The sequence below is a fragment of the Andrographis paniculata genome, unplaced genomic scaffold (genome assembly GCF_009805555.1).
Source record: "Andrographis paniculata isolate CXL003 unplaced genomic scaffold, ASM980555v1 Contig60END, whole genome shotgun sequence".
Taxonomy (NCBI): Eukaryota; Viridiplantae; Streptophyta; class Magnoliopsida; order Lamiales; family Acanthaceae; genus Andrographis; species Andrographis paniculata.
Window position 1 is genome coordinate 4,375,865 of NW_026137596.1, and position 19,966 is coordinate 4,395,830.

General features: G+C 28.5%; 2 protein-coding genes across 9 annotated transcripts; both read left to right on the forward strand.

Annotated features, from left to right (window-relative positions):
* Window positions 1-642: 642 nt before the first annotated feature.
* On the forward strand, window positions 643-5,678 carry LOC127259679 (uncharacterized). 4 transcript variants are annotated; one of them, XM_051287196.1, is made up of 9 exons: window positions 643-838; window positions 2,026-2,599; window positions 2,841-3,044; window positions 3,177-3,671; window positions 4,209-4,319; window positions 4,449-4,631; window positions 4,824-5,048; window positions 5,282-5,402; window positions 5,508-5,678. In XM_051287196.1, exons 2-9 carry the CDS (start codon window positions 2,195-2,197, stop codon window positions 5,627-5,629), a joined length of 1,866 nt encoding a protein of 621 aa, XP_051143153.1. In that variant the 5' UTR covers window positions 643-838; window positions 2,026-2,194; the 3' UTR covers window positions 5,630-5,678. The 4 variants fall into 4 exon arrangements, with proteins under 4 accessions (XP_051143153.1, XP_051143152.1, XP_051143154.1 ...); XM_051287195.1 differs by having other exon boundaries at window positions 643-2,599; XM_051287197.1 differs by having other exon boundaries at window positions 645-2,599; window positions 3,180-3,671.
* A 1,606-nt stretch (window positions 5,679-7,284) lies between these two features.
* Window positions 7,285-16,673, forward strand: LOC127259788 (cytochrome P450 90A1-like). 5 transcript variants are annotated; one of them, XM_051287377.1, is made up of 8 exons: window positions 7,285-7,895; window positions 9,550-9,699; window positions 10,499-10,741; window positions 14,281-14,367; window positions 14,947-15,025; window positions 15,402-15,514; window positions 15,649-15,782; window positions 16,412-16,671. In XM_051287377.1, the coding sequence occupies exons 1-8, from the start codon at window positions 7,353-7,355 to the stop codon at window positions 16,512-16,514; spliced, it is 1,452 nt and encodes a 483-aa protein (XP_051143334.1). In that variant the 5' UTR covers window positions 7,285-7,352; the 3' UTR covers window positions 16,515-16,671. The 5 variants fall into 5 exon arrangements, with proteins under 5 accessions (XP_051143334.1, XP_051143335.1, XP_051143336.1 ...); XM_051287378.1 differs by having other exon boundaries at window positions 15,405-15,514; window positions 16,412-16,669; XM_051287379.1 differs by lacking the exon at window positions 14,281-14,367 and having other exon boundaries at window positions 16,412-16,673.
* Window positions 16,674-19,966: the final 3,293 nt, after the last annotated feature.

The window sequence follows — 19,966 nt, forward strand, 5'->3', positions numbered from 1 at the left end:
GAGATTTTCCTCTATTTTTGCACGGTGGGGACTAAAAAACTGCTTCAACTGTAAAAAACTGCTTCAACCCACCCTGCAGTTTTGCAGAACATTTCTTTTTTAATATAATTATCTATTTATTTATGTAGTTATTTATTTATTTATTTTTAATATTATCTATTTATTTATGCAGTTATCTATTTCTTTTTTTATATTTATTTATTTAATTTTTATGTTATGTTGTACTAATTATGTTTAATCTAATAATATTGTTTTTTTTAAATTTATATTTATATTTTTAATAATATTAATATTTTTATGCTTTAATTTAAATATACATTAAAATATTAATAAATATAATTTATTGGTATAATATTTAAAATATTAATTAAAAATATTATTATAATTTAAATGTATAAAAATAATTAAATATTAAATTTTATTTGTAATTTTAAAAATATTTTTTAACTTTGTAAAAATAGAAAGTATGATTAACAAGAGACTCTGCAAATAATAGAAAGTATGGTTCTATATGAATTATTATAGCAGACATGAAGAAATGTACTGTAAACTTAAAATAATAATAATAAAAAATAAATAAAATTATGAATCGGAGATGTTCTTACGTCGATTAGGGTTCAGAAAGAGGGCAAATCTGATTAATTAAAGGAATCCCTCCAAAAGATCAGAGAAATTTTGTCTTTTTTCTTCAATCGCCTATTTCGATCAGACACCTACAACGCAGAAGCACTCCAGGAGGCGAGGAGAGAGTCGACTCGAGTCGGTGAGATGGGAAGGGGAAAATTCAAGGGCAAGCCCACTGGGCGCCGCCACTTCTCAACCCCTGAAGATCTAATGTGTACGTTTTTCAATTACGAGTATTTACGTTTGCTTAGGATCTGGTCTTGACTTAGCTTCGGTGTTTGGTATGGTAGCCGATGTTGTGGATACGAAGAATTGATTGTGAATGTTTGGAGTTTTACTTGTGTCCTTTGTTGGGATATTGTCCTTTATTTTGGGGGAAATTGTTAGGATGGAGTTTATTCTTAATGACGTTCATTAGCGCTGACAGCATTTGAAGCCCTTGATTTGATTTGGTTGTTAGCTGTGGTTAGGGTTGTCTTTTGCCTACACCTCGGTAATATTTCCATTTACGATTTTCCTTTGTACAGTGAATTATGAACAGCTGATGGGCTTAATTATCAATATAGGGAATCTTTTTTTATATATTTTTAGGTTTTCCCTTCCAATCGATTCTGTCCACAATTGCATGTGCTTTATTCAGAAAAGACTTGGTTTGGGAATATATATTTTATTCCCAGAATTCTGTAGAAGTGTATAAAACAAACATATTATTCGGAGTCTTACATTTACTGAACCTGTCCCTTAACCATTCTTAATCTTAAGAGTTTCAATCTTTCGATTTTCAAGAATTCAAACAAACAGATGCAGTAATGAATCTTGTAGTCTGGCCTAATCTAATTAATCCACCATCTCCTTTCTTGTTCTTCCAAACATAACACAATACAGTAGTTGCTGCAATTTTATTAGAACAAAAATAAATAAATAAATAAAATATAATTTAGAAAAAGAAACTTTATTAAAACAAAGAGAGGAGGGAGAGGAGCCAGCCCATACTGTGTGCATATTTTTATCTACTTTCTTGGACAACATGCATCAACAGCCTTATGTAACCGCTAGCTGCAACATTTTAATTTGGTAGACGATGACTGAGATGTCTTTTCATTACATTATTATTATTCATTATATATGATTTATATATACTTTTTCTTTTTCAATCTTCTTGTTTGATTAAACAAAAATTGGATCACACATATACAATTTGCGCTTTTCTGGTAGAGGCTTATGCTTGGTCGATTATTCCTCCCACCATAGAGCCTACGTAGATTTAAAGTCTTCAATTCACAGTCCACTAGTTAGATTTTCTGCTTCTTTTATTACAATTCAAGAATGTGCTTGTCAATGTTGGAATTTGATGCTCAATGGGTTCTTGTTGTCTTCTCTCTGTTTACTCAATCTGGATAGGAATGAGATAACCTTGGAACAAAACGCCCGTGTTGACTTTAGCCACAGGAACAACTTCCTTAGACGCGCCCGTGTTGAATTTGAAATGTTTTTCTTATCGTATATATATATATGTAAATAATACTGCGAAGTGCTGGTAAACCTCACTGTGCCCAAATTCACATTACCCATGGCCATGGCTGCTGCACCTCTCTTCAACTTTCTAACTCGTTCACCTTTCACTGAAAAATCTGCTGTGATATCACTCTCCATGAGTGCACAATGTCGCTCAATGCAGCCCCGCTCCTCTTTATCGTCCAATAATCAACCGCTGTCGTCGGAGCAAGCGGTTCTCGAAGCGGTTGCGAATTTCGATGCTAATGAAAAAACTCTGCCGGCCGTGAGGACGTTTGAGAATGATTTGGCAAGGCTAACCGTAGTTGGTGCTGTCGACTTCCAGCAGGCTCTTACTGCTGCTGCTGCAGATGGCGGAGAAGCCGCCGATGAGCATATATCTTCTGGTCTCACTGCCATGGTTGTGGAAATTGTCTATCCCGGCCAATCTGAGGACCGTAGCACTGTTTCAACACGATTGGTGAGTTCTTGGTTTTAATAGATGTGTACTTGTTGTGGTTTGATTTTTAACTTTTTTTATTCCTTTATTTTTCATGTTTCTGCTTGTTGGTTTGCTGTTTACTGTTTATGCTATTTTAATGATATTCATGTTGCAACCTTTTTCCTAGCCCAAACTCCAAGGACTGTATCTATGATTTTGTAGACTCCAAATTATTAGCATTTGTAATGATTGAGTATCATTAATTGTCATTGTTGCATAGTTTTTACCCGCTAGGAAAGTGAAAGAGAAGGCTATAAAGCTTAAGAAATCACTGGAAAAGGAAGTCCTGGACGGGACTATGTCAAAAAATATACTTGCCATGACTTTCAGACAAGTAGTTTTGCAGCATCTTTGGAGTCTTGACCTGACACTTTTTAGCCCCGGAAGTGAAAGAAATATGAATGATCTTGAAAATCCAAGAGAGGTAAGATAACCTGTATTAGTTCTGCACGCATGCTTTTTGCATGGTGTATAGGGCTTTTTCGTTGCTGTGATATTGAATTGTATGATTCTGATCTGCAGGTGCTGAGTTATCTTATTCGATTTTTTCCATCAGCAGGTACCTGAATTGTTGAACCTCAGTTCATCAGATGAAAGGATCGTTTCTGTCGTGGCAGAGGTTGTATGCACTGCTGCCCTTGAAAGCACCGAAAGAAATTTCTTTCCTGGATCGTCTATGAACATGGCAAATAGGTTCTTTAGTTTGTCTAAAGCGTACAAACGGATCTCATCCAGAGATTCCTCTGTTGTGCTGTATAATCTTCTTGAACATGAGATTATTGCTAATGCCGGGACATTGCTAAAAATGTTTTCCTCGGAAAGGGGGAAAGTTAAACTTATGGAAAGAAAATTAAAGAACAGTTGGTGGACATCATCTGCATTCTTGAGATTGCAAAAAATTGGTGGCCCTGAGTTTTGTTCTTGGATAAGTGAATGTGTACCTTCATACATGTTAGAAATTGATGCCAATAAACTCAGTGGTGTGAAGTTTAAAGGGTGGAAGAGAACGAAAGAAAATAGATGGGGAATTGTTCTTACACATTCCCAAATGGTAAGTTTACTCTCTTTCTAGATTTGATTGCAATCATATATGTGACCAACTTCTATGCGAGGATATACATTTGATGATTGAGCATGGATAACATTATAGAAGGAAGTATTGTTGATTTTCTGAACTTGCTTTTGTCAACACAGAGTATATTTGTCGGTTGTTATAACCACAATGAGAACAAGCAATTCTTGTGATTTGTTTGAGCAATCAAACTATTTTATTCATGGTTATCTGAGCAAATGTGTTAGTGTAATTCTATGTCTGGTATCTGTGATAACCTGATGAATAAAACATTTTTATAGACTATGGTGTTAGATAATTTAAGACTGAGCTTACAATTGGTATGCCTAAAACAAGACCATAGAAGAGTATCAAGAATTAATGTCTTGTTTCAGATGTTGTAGTCGTATGCTGGGATTCTTGATAGAAATTACTTGGTTAAGGTTTTAGCATTGTACCAACATTAATACATCATATTTATGTATATTTTATATATGCAGAGTATGCGTGCCGTCACATAACTTCATTGGTTCACAGGTTGGATTGGCTGACATTTTGGATATGTACTATGAGGATTTGTATACGCTACCTAGTAAGAAACTATCATGTTACGCCATGACAAAACCATCCAACCTGACCACGAATAAGGTGGTGCCTAATTGCGTTACTTAAACCTTCCCACTACATTGATGGATGTTGATATTTGTTTTCCCTACACATGTATTTTTAAATAATTGAAGCAATGTGGAAATTTAATAATTCTGGTTTTTGTTTCAGGGCCCTTCTTTGTTAAAGTTGTTTGCAACTGTCCTTGTGAGTGGTATTTTTCTAATGACAATCAGTGTTCTGAGTAAACTTCATCCACATTTGCCTATTGGAAAGAAACATATTCAAGAGAACTCCAAGCAACTATCATCTGACATGAGCTGTACCCCCATGAACTCTGTGGATCCCTCTGAGGTATGGTAGAGATGAGGTATAGTTAAGTGGTTTGTAAGGTTGAGGGTTGTATTGACATTATTACTAAGTAAAATATTTACCTGCACTAAAGCAGTAAAGTAAAGGAGATGGTTGTTTGCAGTCCAGTGATGTAGCTTAGTTTTAGATTTTTCTGTTTTCCTAATTCGTAAGTAACATTTGATTTACATGTAGCTGGAAGCATGCTGCGTCGCAATAATTCATAAATTGAAGGATTCTTATGGTTGGCCCGGAGAAATATTCAAAGACTCTGGGGCATGTGCATGGATTGGTGAACTTCCCAAATTTCTGAGGAAAGTAGATGATAATAGCTCCATTATGAACGACATTTTATCAAATTTACCACCAGGAACAAGTTCTGAAGAGATGAAAGCCTTGGAAGATATCGCAAGTTATCAGGTATTTCTCAAAATTTTAAAATTTGTACTCTAGTAAAGCAAATCTGAAATAAGATTTGTTCCTTGACTTCTCTCTGTATTGCCTATTCCAAAAACTTCATTAAGCAAAGTAAGTTCTCTCGAAACCAATTCCTTGCCATAATACACTTACTAGAACAACCTATAATTGCAATGCACATTGGTACTGATATGGTTTTATAATCTTATATATGATTTCTATACCCTGTTGTGCAGGTTGTGGTGTCCGCTGACTGGAAAATCATTGGATTTCAACCAACCAATCGTATTTCAGTTAATAATTGGGCATCAAACCCATTGGCAAGAGAACTATACGGCGGAAAGAATCTTTCTCCCGGTATGTGTATATATATATAATTTGTAGCCGGTAATGGATTCTATTGGATTCCCTCGTCCCAGGCATAGGCATTTGGTCAGATTTCTAAATGCGTGTTAATTGCAGGGTTGATAGAACCTCGTCTCAACATCAGACATCCCCATGGAGGAGCAGTTGTAGCTTTGGAGCTGTTGATGTCTTTAAATCCCAATTCTTGTTTTGCTTTGGTTAGGTCTTTGGAGCAGTAACACTGTGGGATATTTATATATTTATTTTTAACAATTTAACTGTTATTTATGTTTGGGCATGTTTATTTAAGTTTTTTCTATTTTTTTTTCTATATACTAAAATTTACCTTCAAATATTTCATGAGACCATTATATATTATTATTATTTAAAGAAAATTTCAATTTACCTTAATAAAGAATCATAAATAAAAATAAAAAGTTAAACCTTTCATGTGAATTTTATTTTAAATAATATGTTAATTAAAATAATATATTTTTATCGAGAAATATATTTAATTTATGCTGGAAATAAAAAGAATTTAATGTTTTTGTGATTGGAATTTAAATACAAATATTTAACTAGATAATCACACATTAATCTAAAACTTTAATAATTGATTCGATTACTATCTAATTGGTACTTCTTGTTATTTATTTATTCCTAAATATACAAAAATAATATGAATAAAATAATTAATAATGATAATATAATATGTGATACATATATTAAATATAAAAATTATAAACTATAGCTGTTTTTTTTTATCGTAAAATTATAGCAAATATTGATTAGGTGATTTTCTGAAAACACCTTCAAACAATAAATTAAAAAATAAGATATATAGACCTATATCTGTCACCATAAATAAATAAATAAATAAATAAATAAATAATAATAATAATAATAATAATAAATTGCTCATAAATCTATTGTGATTTCAAAATTCAGTTTAAATTTCTCATTTGCTTTAAAAATGAATTTTATGCAACAATTTTTTAAACAAAGTATAAAAAAAATTTACGCTCAATGTCGAAACCAGAAGAAAGTTATATAAACAATTTTACCTACTAATAATAATAATAATAATAATAATAATAATAATAATAATAATAACAAATCTACAAAATAAAACAAAAAAAAATCAATATAATAATATTAAAATAGAATAGAATCGATATAGATACCCACAAAAATATTGTTAATTTGATATTTATTATCTTTTTGTATTTTATCATCTTTTTGCATCTTCATTTTCTTTTCTTTAAAAGATACTATAAAACAATTTCTTATAAGAAAAAAATATATTAAAAATAAATAAATAATAAATAGGTATAATTAAAAGAGAAACAATTATATATATCAAAATTTTTTATTACTTCAGTATATTTACTACTACTTATTATACTATTATAATTTATAAAATATAATAAAACTATAGAAATAATTTTTCATAAAAAAATAAAAAATCAAAATATGATCTTTATAAAATATAATAAGAATATAAAATAATTTTAAATAAAAAATAAAAAATCAAAATATAATTCCAATTAAATCGCATATTTTTCTCTTTTTTCAGGAAATAGTAAAAATAAATTTTTTAAATCTAAAAAACAATCACTATTTTTAATATATTTACTATATTTTGAATAAATATATTTATAATTTTAAAAGATTCTAAAATTTAGTAACATAAGTTTGTTTGATGCAATTTTAAAAATATAAAAATTTGACAAAAAAAAAAAATAATAATTATGTTTGTGCAATTTACCCTAAAAAGTAAACAAAATCACGAGTACGCAAACCCCAAACCCGACACTCAATAATTCCCTCTTTTCTTTTCTCACTCATACATTATATATATATATATATTCCCACTCGTGTGCACTGAACCTTTCCTCTCCTTTCCTCCTCCTCCATTCACAGCATAATTCACTTCCATCCGTACAGGTTTCTGCAATAAAAATGGAGTATACAGCGGATTCGATTTTCTCCCAATTTCTATGGCTAATTTTGTTCCTCTCGGCGTCCGCCGCCGTCGTGGTCGCACGCGCCGCCGCGTCCCGGCGTCGGCGCCGCCTTCCGCCGGGGAGCCTGGGGCTGCCATTGATCGGAGAAACGCTGCAGCTGATCTCGGCGTACCGGACGGAGAATCCTGAGCCGTTCATCGACGAGAGGGTTGCCAAATGCGGCGCCGTTTTCACGACGCACGTGTTCGGGGAGGCGACGGTTTTCTCGGCCGACCCGGAGACGAACCGGACGGTCCTGCAGAACGAGGGTCGGCTTTTCGAGTCGAGCTATCCCGGTTCGATATCGAACCTCCTCGGCCGGCACTCGCTGCTGCTGATGCGCGGCGGCCACCACAAGCGGATGCACTCGCTCACCGCCGCCACCTTCGCCAACGCCGCGGTCATCCGAGACCACTTGCTGCTCGACGTCGACCGCCTCGTCCGGCTCAACATGGACGCCTGGACCGGCCGGGTCACCCTCATGGACCAGGCCAAGAAGGTACCTTTTGAATTTTTAACATTATTTATTTACAATAACTATTTTTAATATTATATTAAATATTGAGGTTTGATTTTTTAATATTAGTATTATATTAAAAATACTCCCTTCCGATGACGTTTGATTTTTTAATATTAGTATTATATTGAGTTGTAGTAAAAAATATATAAAAGTATCTCTATTAATACTACTGTGTAATATAAAGGTAATAAAATTTGTGTGATATATTGGAAGTTGGAAAAATATTTATTATGTTAGGAGTACAATTACTAAATTAGAAAATTATAACTTTATTTTTAGAGAAACAAAAATGAAAAATAACAACATTTCAATAAAACAGATAGAATATCAAAATATTATTTATACTAACCTACAAATCAAAACCAAATAAACTCTAACTAATTAAGAAAATTGTAAAATACTGTTTTTTCTGTGTTTTAAACCTATTTTACAATAAGGTAATTTAATTTAATTTAATTAAAAAATTTGCTATTATTGCAGTATCTATTTCTTCTGTCTCATTTATCTTTTGCGTTATTATATTTAATATTAAAAATATTTTTATATTTTGTATAATTTTTTGCACAAATGTTATAATATAGTATTATAAGATACTACTATAAATATTTTTGCTAATTTTCTTTTACTTTGTACTATATTTTTATATAATAATTAATATTTAAAGATCAACATGTAAAAACTAAATACAACCTTTGGAACCTTCGAAGTCGGGCAGAGGTAATACTCCCTCCGTCCCGTAACAAAGTATCTATTTTTTCATTTTAGTCCGTCTCATAACAAAGTATTCATTTTTTTTAGTAACTGTACTATCTACCTAACATTACAAATACCCTTACAATTTACAACATATTACACAACTATCATTATCTTTATCATACGTACTAATAAAGTTATTTTAGTCATTTTTATTTTATTTTTACTATGTTCCAATATAATATTAATATTTTTAAAATTATATAAAAAATTAAATGAATATCTATTAAATTGAGTAGAATAATAGTATAATATTATTCAATACTAGTATACTACAAGTGATGGGAATGATGAGTTCATGTTAAGAAAAAGAAGGAAAGAAAGAGTAAAATAAACAAAAAGGATATAACATGACTCAGATTTCCATAGTACTCTGCTCTGCTCTCTCTGTCCCAAAAATTTTTATTCCTTAAATCACTTCAACTACTTTGGAATGATTAACAATTCCCCCACCCCGCAAACACGGCCGTGTGGGTACCCGTGTTCCTTATTCTTTATCCTATTTAAATAAGCAGACAGCATAATGATAAGGAGGGGTGGGTTCACACATGTGCATGCAGATGCAGAAGCAACATTATCATATCATATCATCAAGGATTAAATTAAATTAAATTAAATTGAATAGAATATATATAAATTTCCTTTTAGCTAAGCTAGGGCATTATGGGTTTGTTGTTTCGTGATTGGATGTGTGTGCTTTAGGAAGGTTCTGTATCCCCACACTAATCATTCCTAAGCCACAATGGCTTGTCTTCTTCTTTAATTTAATTTATATATGCATATGGATAGATAGATGGATATATAGATGATGGGTTTCAGAGCTACTTTTTATTTATTTATTTTGTAGTAATTAAAAAATATATATATTTATTTATTTCAGATAACTTTTGAGCTAACAGTGAAGCAGCTGATGAGCATTGATCCATGTGAATGGAGTGAGGATTTAATGAAAGAGTATATGTTGGTTATTGAAGGCTTTTTCACTGTCCCTTTGCCCTTTCTCTCCATTTCTTATACAAGGGCTATCCAAGTAACTCACTCTCTCTCTTATTTATTACTCCTTCCGTTCAGATCCTTCCGTTCAGATACCATGTCCATATTGCCGTTTCTGTCCGTCCCACATACTATGTTATTTTTTTTTTTTAAAAATTATTACACACTTTAATCTCATTTTAAATTTTTTAATTTTATTTTTTTAATTTTAATTAAACTAATTAGTTATTTTAATCTTAATTTATAATTATTTATATTATAGGATAATTATTTTCACTAATACATTCTTAATTATTTAATAATTACATCCTTCCTAAAATACACGATATCCGGGGACGGAGGGAGTATTATTATTATTATTTTTTATTTATTTATTTTTTTTTTTCAAAACAGTATAAAATTCATCCATGATTATGAAAATAGTACGAAATTCCATTTAGGTCAGGATTTCTAATAGTTAAAAAGAATTTTATATTTAATTTATTTTGTCATTAGATAACGGTATTTATTTTAGACGTATTTTAACAGAAAATATTGTAGAATGTTTTGGAATGGGAAAAGTATTTTGAAAATGAATATATTCCTCCATAATAAATATATTTTTCCATTAAAAAAAAAGTAAAATTATTTTTACTTTTTAGAGTTATGTGACAAATTTGAAAATAGATTATGAACACTGTATTTTGCCACACAAAAAAGTATTTCACTACAAATTCTATAATGAAAAATAAAAACAAATGTCCCTCACTGATTATGTATCATTATAGATCAAATTTTTGCAATTTTTTCTAAATATATACCGTTTTTAATTCAATATATATATTAAATAATATTAGGCTCGAAGAAAAGTAGCGGAGGCGTTAGCTACGGTGGTGAGGGAAAGGAGGAAAGGACCGCGGAAGTATGACATGTTGGGGGCGTTATTGGACGAGGAGAACAGCGGCAGAGTGCTAACCGATGAGGAGATTGTGGACTTTATGGTGGCGTTGTTGGTGGCGGGGTATGAGACAACCTCGACCATTATGACACTTGCCGTAAAATACCTCACCGAGACACCTCTTGCCTTGGCTCAACTCAAGGTTAGTTCGATTTTTATTTTTTTTAAAAGTATATCGAGCAATTTCGTATAAATTAGTATTTGGAGCATATTTAGAGTGTGTTTATTTGATAATTTTTGTTTTTTTGTCTTATTAAAGAAAATAATATATTTTTATAGGATTTGAAAAGGATTTTAAAAAGAAAATCCTAAAAATAAAAATTGTCATATTTTGGGAAGAAGTTGCCACTAATCTTTATGTGAGTTTGATTTTGATTTTAAATTAAAGTATATACTATATAATTCCTACAGCTATCAATTAAAATATGATTATTTTTTTATAAAATATCATACTAAAAATATTTAAACAATAAATTCAATCACAAACCAAACAAATCCTACACGTGTTATGTTATACTTTGAATGGAAAAAAAAAGGAAAAAAAAAAAAACACTTTGAAAATTGATTTTGTTTGTTTAATATTTTGATTTGATTTTTTATTTTTATTTTTATTTTTTATTGTGAAGTATAGAAAATTATGTTTATACTATAAAAAAATAATATTTTATATTAAATATTAATTTTTGTAAGATGATAAAATATACATTAGGAATCTTGTAGGGAAAAAATGGTAATTGAACAAAAGTTCCGAGTATTTGTTTTGTGTATGTAAATAATATTTTTCATACGATATCTTATAAAAAAATATATATAAAACTCTATTAATAATAGTATAAAATGAATAATAATAGTTTTTTTTTTTTTATATTTTAAATATATATATATATATATATATATAAAAGAAGACATATCTAGACTTTTTAAAGAATTTTTAGTACTTATGTTGGACAATGTGTCGTGTGACTTTAAAGGTGTCAATTGTGACACGTGGTCCGGCTAAGTTCACCGTACATATTAATTAATACTCCCTCCGTCCCACGTACGATATTCATGTTGTCGTTTTTATCCGTCTCATATACCATATCACTTTCATTTTTTAGAAAATAATTACACACTTTAATCTCATTTTAAATTTTTAAATTTTATTTTTTTAAATTTTAGTTAAACTAATTAGTTATTTTAATCTTAATTTATAATTATTTATATTATAGGATAATTATTTTCACTAATATATTCTTAATTATCTACTAATTACACCACTCTTAAAATATCGTGTCTACAATATAACAGACACGATATCTGAGACGGAGGGAGTATATCGTAATGATATTAGACAGACGTATAGTATGTGAATTGTTATTTACACAAAGTAGGAGGAGTAAAAATGTCAAAAGTTGTGGAAGCCAAGTGTAAAGGCAACTTACTGTAGGCAAGTTGTTTTGAGCGTGCGCGTGCGTACTTTTTGAATCTAATCCTCTTTCTATCGTTCACTTCGTTTGATTGAATACGAATTTTAAAAAAATTAAATAAAATAAAAACTATTATTTTTTTTTTAGTAATGAAAAAACATAGTAAAATAATACTATCTTTGTTCATTTACAATGTTTAGATATTTCTATTTTGGAACGTCCAATTATAAATTAACATTTTATTAAATATCCTACTTTTTCCACAAATATCTTTAATTTACATCACATCGTTACTTTTACAAAAAAGTAATGGCAAAAATATCATTACACTACTTTTAACTACTCATTATAATTAAAATACTATTATTTTTTAACACCGTGCTAAAAGTAAATGTAAACTTTGTAAATGAACGGAAGGAGTATTTTTTTTACTAAAAAAAAAAACGTAAACAAATTTATATGACAATAAAAAAAAAGTGAAAATAAATTTAATGACAGGGAAATTTTTTTATATATATATATATAAAAAATATATTTATATCATATCAAATATCTATATTTGATCTCATTTGTTTATTTATTATTATTAAACCCACAATATTGTAAAACTGGTGTGTTATTTTAGTAAAAAAATTTAATATATATTTTTAAAAATTAAAATATTATACACATTCATTCTTATTAATTACTATTTACCCAATTCTTTATACCGTATCTCCAAAAAATATTTTTTTCAAATTATTTATTAAACAAACATAACACTTTCAAACATCATTCAAATTTCTTCAAATTTCATCTTTATTACGACCTATTTTTTGGAGATTGATTTCAGCTTTTTTTTTTTTTTCCACCATATACCAATTAAAATATTGTTATTTTTTATTTTTATCCGTTCTAAAATAAATTTACAATTTTTTAATTTAGTAATTGTATTACTTACCTAACATAATAAATACTCTTTTAACTTATAATATATTACATAAAATCATTACTTTTATATTACACAACAATAAAAATATAATTTTTTTTTTTTTCACTACCATCTAATATAATACTAATATTAAAAAATTTACGTATAAAAAGTAAATGTCACCTGAGAATATATATTTTTATTTAATTTAAAAAAGAAAAACACCCCTTCGCGCGTATACTAATTTTGTATTTAATTAATTGTTGTCGGACGGACAACACTCGTTCACTTTGTTCCCGGCACGACACAAAGTGGATAGCGACGTGATGCATGCACGCCCTTGTCTCATCTCATAGGGGTAGTTCTGTCATTACACACCACACACCGAGGTTATTTATATTTTAAAAATATTTTAGCTGTTTTTTTTTTACTCAAAATTAATGTAATTTTACTATTTGAATGTTGTACATATATATATATATATTTATAAAATATGTAATTAAATATTAAATTATAACAAAATTTTTAAATAAATTTATCAAAGATATGTGAGTTTAGATTGTGTGTTCTAGTTTTTTTTTTTGGCTTATAATTTTTACTATTTATACTATATCGTATATGCATATGTATATATATTTATATATATATATATATATTTTCTGAAAATATGATATAGAAACTTATTTGAGCATAAAACTCAAATAAAATATACTTCATTCGTCCCGCAAGAATGTTACTACTTGGTTTTTGCGTTATTATACTTAACATTAAAAATATTCTTATGGTTGAATAATTTACTCGAAAAATATCATTGTATTTGTATTGTAAAAAACTAATAAATATATTTTTATCTTTTTCTCTTACTGCGTGTTGATATAAGAATTAGGGCATGGTAACCTTCTTGGGATGGAGAGGGAGTATTTTAAATCAAATTAAAAAAAAATATATATGAAAGCATACATTTTCAAATTTTGATATATAATAGTAAAATTGAATATTTATTATATATGATGTTTGTGAAAAAAATAAATATTTGATATAATAATTTTTTTTAAAAAAAATTAATATTAATGAATAATATTATAATCTTCAAAAGTGCTTATGTAAAGCTTTTGATATTTTATATTATTTTGAAAAATATAAAATTTGGTCAGAAGATGAGTACGTAGATGTTAAGTAAAAGTAAATAAATGTTAAATATGAATTTATAATACTATAAAAATTTTTTAATATAATATATAAAATAAAAATGGTACCGAATATAATACATTGATGAGATTTTTTTTATATATATAAATAATAAAATATTAAAATTAAAAATATAAGTAATATAAAGTTTTAACATTGACTGAAATTGTGCAGAATGAGCAAGATGAAATTATGGCTCGAAAGAGAGAGGACTATTCTCTTCAATGGGAGGATTATAAATCCATGTCTTTTACACAATGTGTAAGTCTAAATGGCACTTTTCATAAATATATTTTTGAAAATTTTAATACTACCTCTGTCCGGCTCTAAGAATTTCATTTACTTTTTGCATATTGATCTTTGAATATTAATTATTATATGTACATATTAAGAAAAAATTACAAAAATATTTCAATTATTGTTTTATAATATTAATAGAAGGACATTTCTACGAAAATTTATACAAATATAAAAATATTTTTAATGTTAAGTATAATGACCCAAAAAGTAAATACGACCTTAGAGCGGAAAAAGTATTATTCATCAATAATAACTATTTTAAAAATATATAATATCAAATATATTTGTTCTTTCACAAATAAAAAACCTAATTTTTTAACACTCATCAATAATAATAATTTTTTTTTTAAAAAAAATATCATATCGAAATATTTATTTCCCTTCATCAAACATCATATCAAATACTCAATTTTTTTTACTATTTTAAACTCTAAAGCTTTCAAAAAATTTCATTCGTGCATATTATACATACATATATAGGTATGTATGTATTTGATTTTTCAACTTGTCTTCTCTTAATTGTTGATTATGTTTTTACAGGTGATAAATGAAACCCTTCGTATGGCAAATATAATTAGCGGTGTATTTAGACGAACAACCACAGATGTTGCTGTCAATGGTGAGTTCTATCTGTGAAATGAATAACATATTAATTTATGTATATATATATATATATATCTTTACAGATCCTATGTTGATCCAACCAAGTTACTATGATGCTGATTTGATCGTGTTAGCATATGTTATATGGGTGATCAACATATGTCTATATATATTTCAGTATATGTTATGTTATAAGATAGTTAATGTTGAGTTATAATATAATATATGCTATATTATAAATATGCTGAAATATGTATAAATATATGATGGTCATCTCTATATCATATGCTGATTCGGTCAAATCAATATTATACTGATTCATACATATATATATATATCTTGATCAATTTAAAATTTTATTAATAACTATAAAAAATTTAATGTTGCGAAAGAAGGCTATACAATTCCTAAAGGAATGAGGGTCTTCGCTTCCTTTCGAGCCGTACACATGAACTATCGTCATTTTAAGGATGCTCGGACTTTTAATCCTTGGAGATGGCCATCGGTGCGCATCTTTGTCTTGACTTATCCAATTGTTCATGTTTTCATATTTTAAGAAATACACATTTCTATATATATGTTTGCCTATAGATTTTCTCACTAATAATAGCTACAATTGTAATATTCTTTGGCTGATAGAATGGTTCGGAAATAACTAATTGCGCGACAAATGTGTTTACGCCGTTTGGTGGTGGACCTCGGCGTTGTCCTGGAGCTGAGCTTGCTAGAGTTGAGCTCTCGGTTTTTCTTCACCGGTTAGTTACCCAATTCAGGTATGTATTAACTACGTATGTATTTTTATTCCGAATCTTTATAAATATAATTTTTCTATATAATAAAGAGTCAAATACATATATATATATTTCTTGTGTGTGTATGAGTTTTTTCATAAATGTGTGAAATAGTTTATAGAAATTTTAGTGCATACTTCACTGATTTATATTAACAAAAAAAAAAAAAAAGACACATTCAAATTCTGTTTGTTTAGATATTTTTTTTAGCTTTGGATACTATTTACTAATAGTATTTTATTAAAAAAATATTATATCAAATAATAATTTTATCTCACAAAATATATATCAAATACTTAATTTTTATTATTTTCAAATTTTCAAAAATCTCACTGTGCGCATCAGTATTGTAATTTATTCATAAATAAATAAATAAATATGTATCATTAGGACTATTATAATTAACATTATCCTGTACTAAATATTATAGCGATTTTTTTGTACCATTTTCACTAATGTAATGACCAATTATGTAGCACAAAATATTTTATGTTAGAATACAAATGTTGTGTATAATTTACTATTAATTCTAACAAATTCTTCATAGGCATTCTAGCTTGTTCACATTTCATTTACATAAATTAAACTCAATGTCTTGAATTCTATTACAGTTGGATTCCCGCGGAACAAGATAAGGTTGTCTTCTTCCCGACAACACGGACTCAAAAACGCTACCCGATTATTGTCCAAAGAAGGTCAAATCATGAATTATAAAGTAGAACTCGCTTAATCTCAACGAAAAATATCTACGCTATAATTCTAGCCGATCAATTTCACTTGCATTCACATAAAATACATGATACAATTGTAAATTGGTTCTTATTTATAATAGTTTTATAGTTAAGTTTTAAAATTTTGTTTAATCAATGTTAATTTTGGGGGAGAATTCATTACTTTTCATTCTAAATAACACATATATGAATACAAGTATGGGCAATATAGTCAATATCTACGTATACACAAATATACAATGGGTGTGTTTGTTTGGAGGATTTTGGAATTTGGATTGAGATTTGAATAGTAAAATTTTTTTAAGTAAAACAGCGGTATAATGTGATATAAATAAATATTAATGTAATGTTTTGAATGTAAAATTAATTTTATTTTGTTTTAAACTCAAACGCAAAACACAAACTCCAAACAAGCACAATCGTTGATCATTGAAAATAATTTAATTTTTTAAACAATATAATAAATCATTATATATAAAAATAATAAGTTAATTAAACTATAAGAGATAAATAGATAAATACAAATTTATTTAATAAAACAATTATGAACAGTAAATATAATTGAAACATAAATTTATATATGAATTATAATTTTTTTACATAAATAATTCTTGTCGTATTAAAAAATAATATTTCCTCTGTCCGCCTCTAAAGGTCACATTTACCTTTTGTATCATTGTATTTAACATTAAAAGTATCTCTATATTTGTATAATTTTTTTATACAAATTTCATTATATTAGTATTATAAGATATTAATAAAACTATTTTTGCAATTTTTTTTTAATTTAAACTATATTTTGATATAATAATTAATATTCATAAAAAGTAAACGAGACTGTTAAAGTCAAACCAAGTATATTGTATATAAACTATACACATAATAATGAAGTGTATAGTATATAGATGCCTTGTTGGCTATTTTCCAAATTTCACATTCATTTCTCATGTTGCCTATATATGTGTATGATTTATATGAATAAACATTCATTTATCTTATTCTCCCAAAACCCTCTTCCCTCTCTTTACTATCTACACTTATATATGTACATACATATATTAATTGCATACACATATACCTATATATATTTATATACTTATCAATATTATATTATATTATTTGTTATATAACACGTTATCAGTACGAGGACTCTTGCCTGTTTTATTTTTGGTTAAATAAATGTCAATCAAAATAATGCAAATATTTTTTCATTGACAGTGTCACGACACATACTATATTGAAATACGAAAAATATTTCTCTCATTTGAAAAGAAAAAAGATGAATGTCAATACTATAAGTGGCAATGCAAAATTAATTGAAGGCTCTGAAGAAGCCAATATATTTCTCTCCACATGGACGAAAATTGTGATACATATGCACCGTTGCCCACTAAAGTTCAAAGAAATTTATTGAGTTTTCATGACACTCAAAAAAATGGTTATCACATTAAAACAATGAGTGATACCGATGATGAATTTTATTGATCACCAATATCATTGATAAAAAAAAATGTATCATTGAGAGATTACCCTCACTCTCTACTGGTTTATATTATGCTATATTAGGTGTTGTTGAAACACAACTCACAGTAGATCAAAAAACTACCGATTTTCAAATATGACATGATCGTCTTGAGCATTCTGGTAGTATAATGATGAGACGAATAATTGAGAATTCACATCGTCATTCATTAAAAGGTCAAAAAATGCTAACTCAAATTAGTCAACTTGTGTTACCTGCACTCAAATAAAATTGATAACCAGGTCATCGCCAGCTAAAGTAGGTATTGAATCACCTACATTTTTTACAAGAATACACGGGGATATATGTAAACTGACAAACCCACCATGTGGGCCATTTAAATATTTTATGGTGCTTATTGATGCATCTACCAGATGTCCCCATGTATGTTTATTATCTACTTACAATATGACATTTGCGAGATTGCTTGCCAAAACTATTAACTTACCGACACAATTATCTGATAATCCAATTAAGACTATACGTCAGGATAATACTAGTGAATATTCATCGAATTCATTTGATGAGTATTGCATGTTGATTGAAATTAATGTAGAGCATCTAGCTGCTCATGTTCATATACAAAATGTTGTGGAAAAATAACTTATTAAAAGATTGCGATTGATTTCTAGACCATTACTAGTAAGGTCTATGTTGTCATTTTCAGCTTGGAGCCATGCAAATTTACATGCAGGAACACTCATAAGAATGAGGTCGACAAACTATCATAGTTATTCCTCAATGCAACTAGTATTTGGTTATGAACCAAATATATGTCATCTACATATTTTTTGGTGTGTTGTTTATGTTCCTATTCCACCCCCAAAAGTACAAAAATGGATCTTTAACGTGGATTGGACATTTATGTCGGATATGAATCATCGTCAATTATAAAATATCTTGAACATATGACGAGTGATTTATTCACTGCAAGATTTGTAAAATGTCATTTTGACAAATCATATTTTTTGACATTAGGAGGAGACAAAAATAAACCGAAAAAGGGATATTAATTGGAAAATACCATTGAATTTTTTTTATCCTCGAACAAAGTAGTGTGAACTAGAAGTTCAATGTATTATACATTTGCAAAATATTGCAAATCAATTACCGGATACTTTCAATGACTCGAGTAAAGTCACTCGATCATATATCCAAGCTGCTAAAGCTCCAGCTAAAATAATTGTCCCTGATGAAAAAATTGCAAGTGCTAATGAATCAGCGACATGCTTAAAGTGTGGTAGACCACTCGTTTCCAAAGACAAACATCTTCGAAAGAAAAGAGAAATGAATGATGATAATCATGAAAATATTATGATTGACATTGATAAACTTTAATCTAATAAAGAAGTCAACCATGATATACTTGCTCTAGAAGAGCACGATTTTGAAGAACATGATGAGAATATTGAATACTCAATTAACTATGTTACTTCAAGGAAATGTTGGAACTGTAAAGAAACAATTATTGATAATTTCTTCTCATATAATTTAACACTTGATATAATGAAAGAAAATGAGGATTCAGAGCCAAAATCTGTTCATGAATGTCGGCAAAGAAATGACTGACCAAAATGGAAAAATGCAATTCAATCAGAATTTGACTCATTAAACAAAAGAGCGGTTTTCGGGCTGATTGTTCAAACATTATATGGTATAAAACCAGTTAGATACAAATGGGTGTTTGTACGAAAAAAGAAATGAACATTATGAAATTGTGAGATATAAAGCTCGTATTGTAGCTCAGGGATTCTCATAAAGACCTGTAATAGAATTTGATGAAATATACTTTTCAATTGTTAATGTAATAACATTTAGATACCTTATGCGCCCAACAGTGTGAGAAAAGCTCGACATGCATCTTTTAGACGTAGTTACTTCATATTTTTATAGTTCCTTGGATACTGATATTA

What these genes read in the sequence shown, in the direction of transcription:
- LOC127259679 (XM_051287195.1), top strand. Translation starts at nt 2,195, where the DNA reads ATGGCCATGGCTGCTGCACCTCTCTTCAACTTTCTAACTCGTTCACCT. An exon ending in GCACTGTTTCAACACGATTG is followed by an intron (nt 2,600 to 2,840) that starts GTGAGTTCTTGG and finishes ATTGTTGCATAG; the next exon opens with TTTTTACCCGCTAGGAAAGT. An exon ending in CGGAAAGAATCTTTCTCCCG is followed by an intron (nt 5,403 to 5,507) that starts GTATGTGTATAT and finishes TGTTAATTGCAG; the next exon opens with GGTTGATAGAACCTCGTCTC.
- LOC127259788 (XM_051287377.1), top strand. Translation starts at nt 7,353, where the DNA reads ATGGAGTATACAGCGGATTCGATTTTCTCCCAATTTCTATGGCTAATT. An exon ending in TCATGGACCAGGCCAAGAAG is followed by an intron (nt 7,896 to 9,549) that starts GTACCTTTTGAA and finishes TATTTATTTCAG; the next exon opens with ATAACTTTTGAGCTAACAGT. An exon ending in CACAGATGTTGCTGTCAATG is followed by an intron (nt 15,026 to 15,401) that starts GTGAGTTCTATC and finishes ATGTTGCGAAAG; the next exon opens with AAGGCTATACAATTCCTAAA.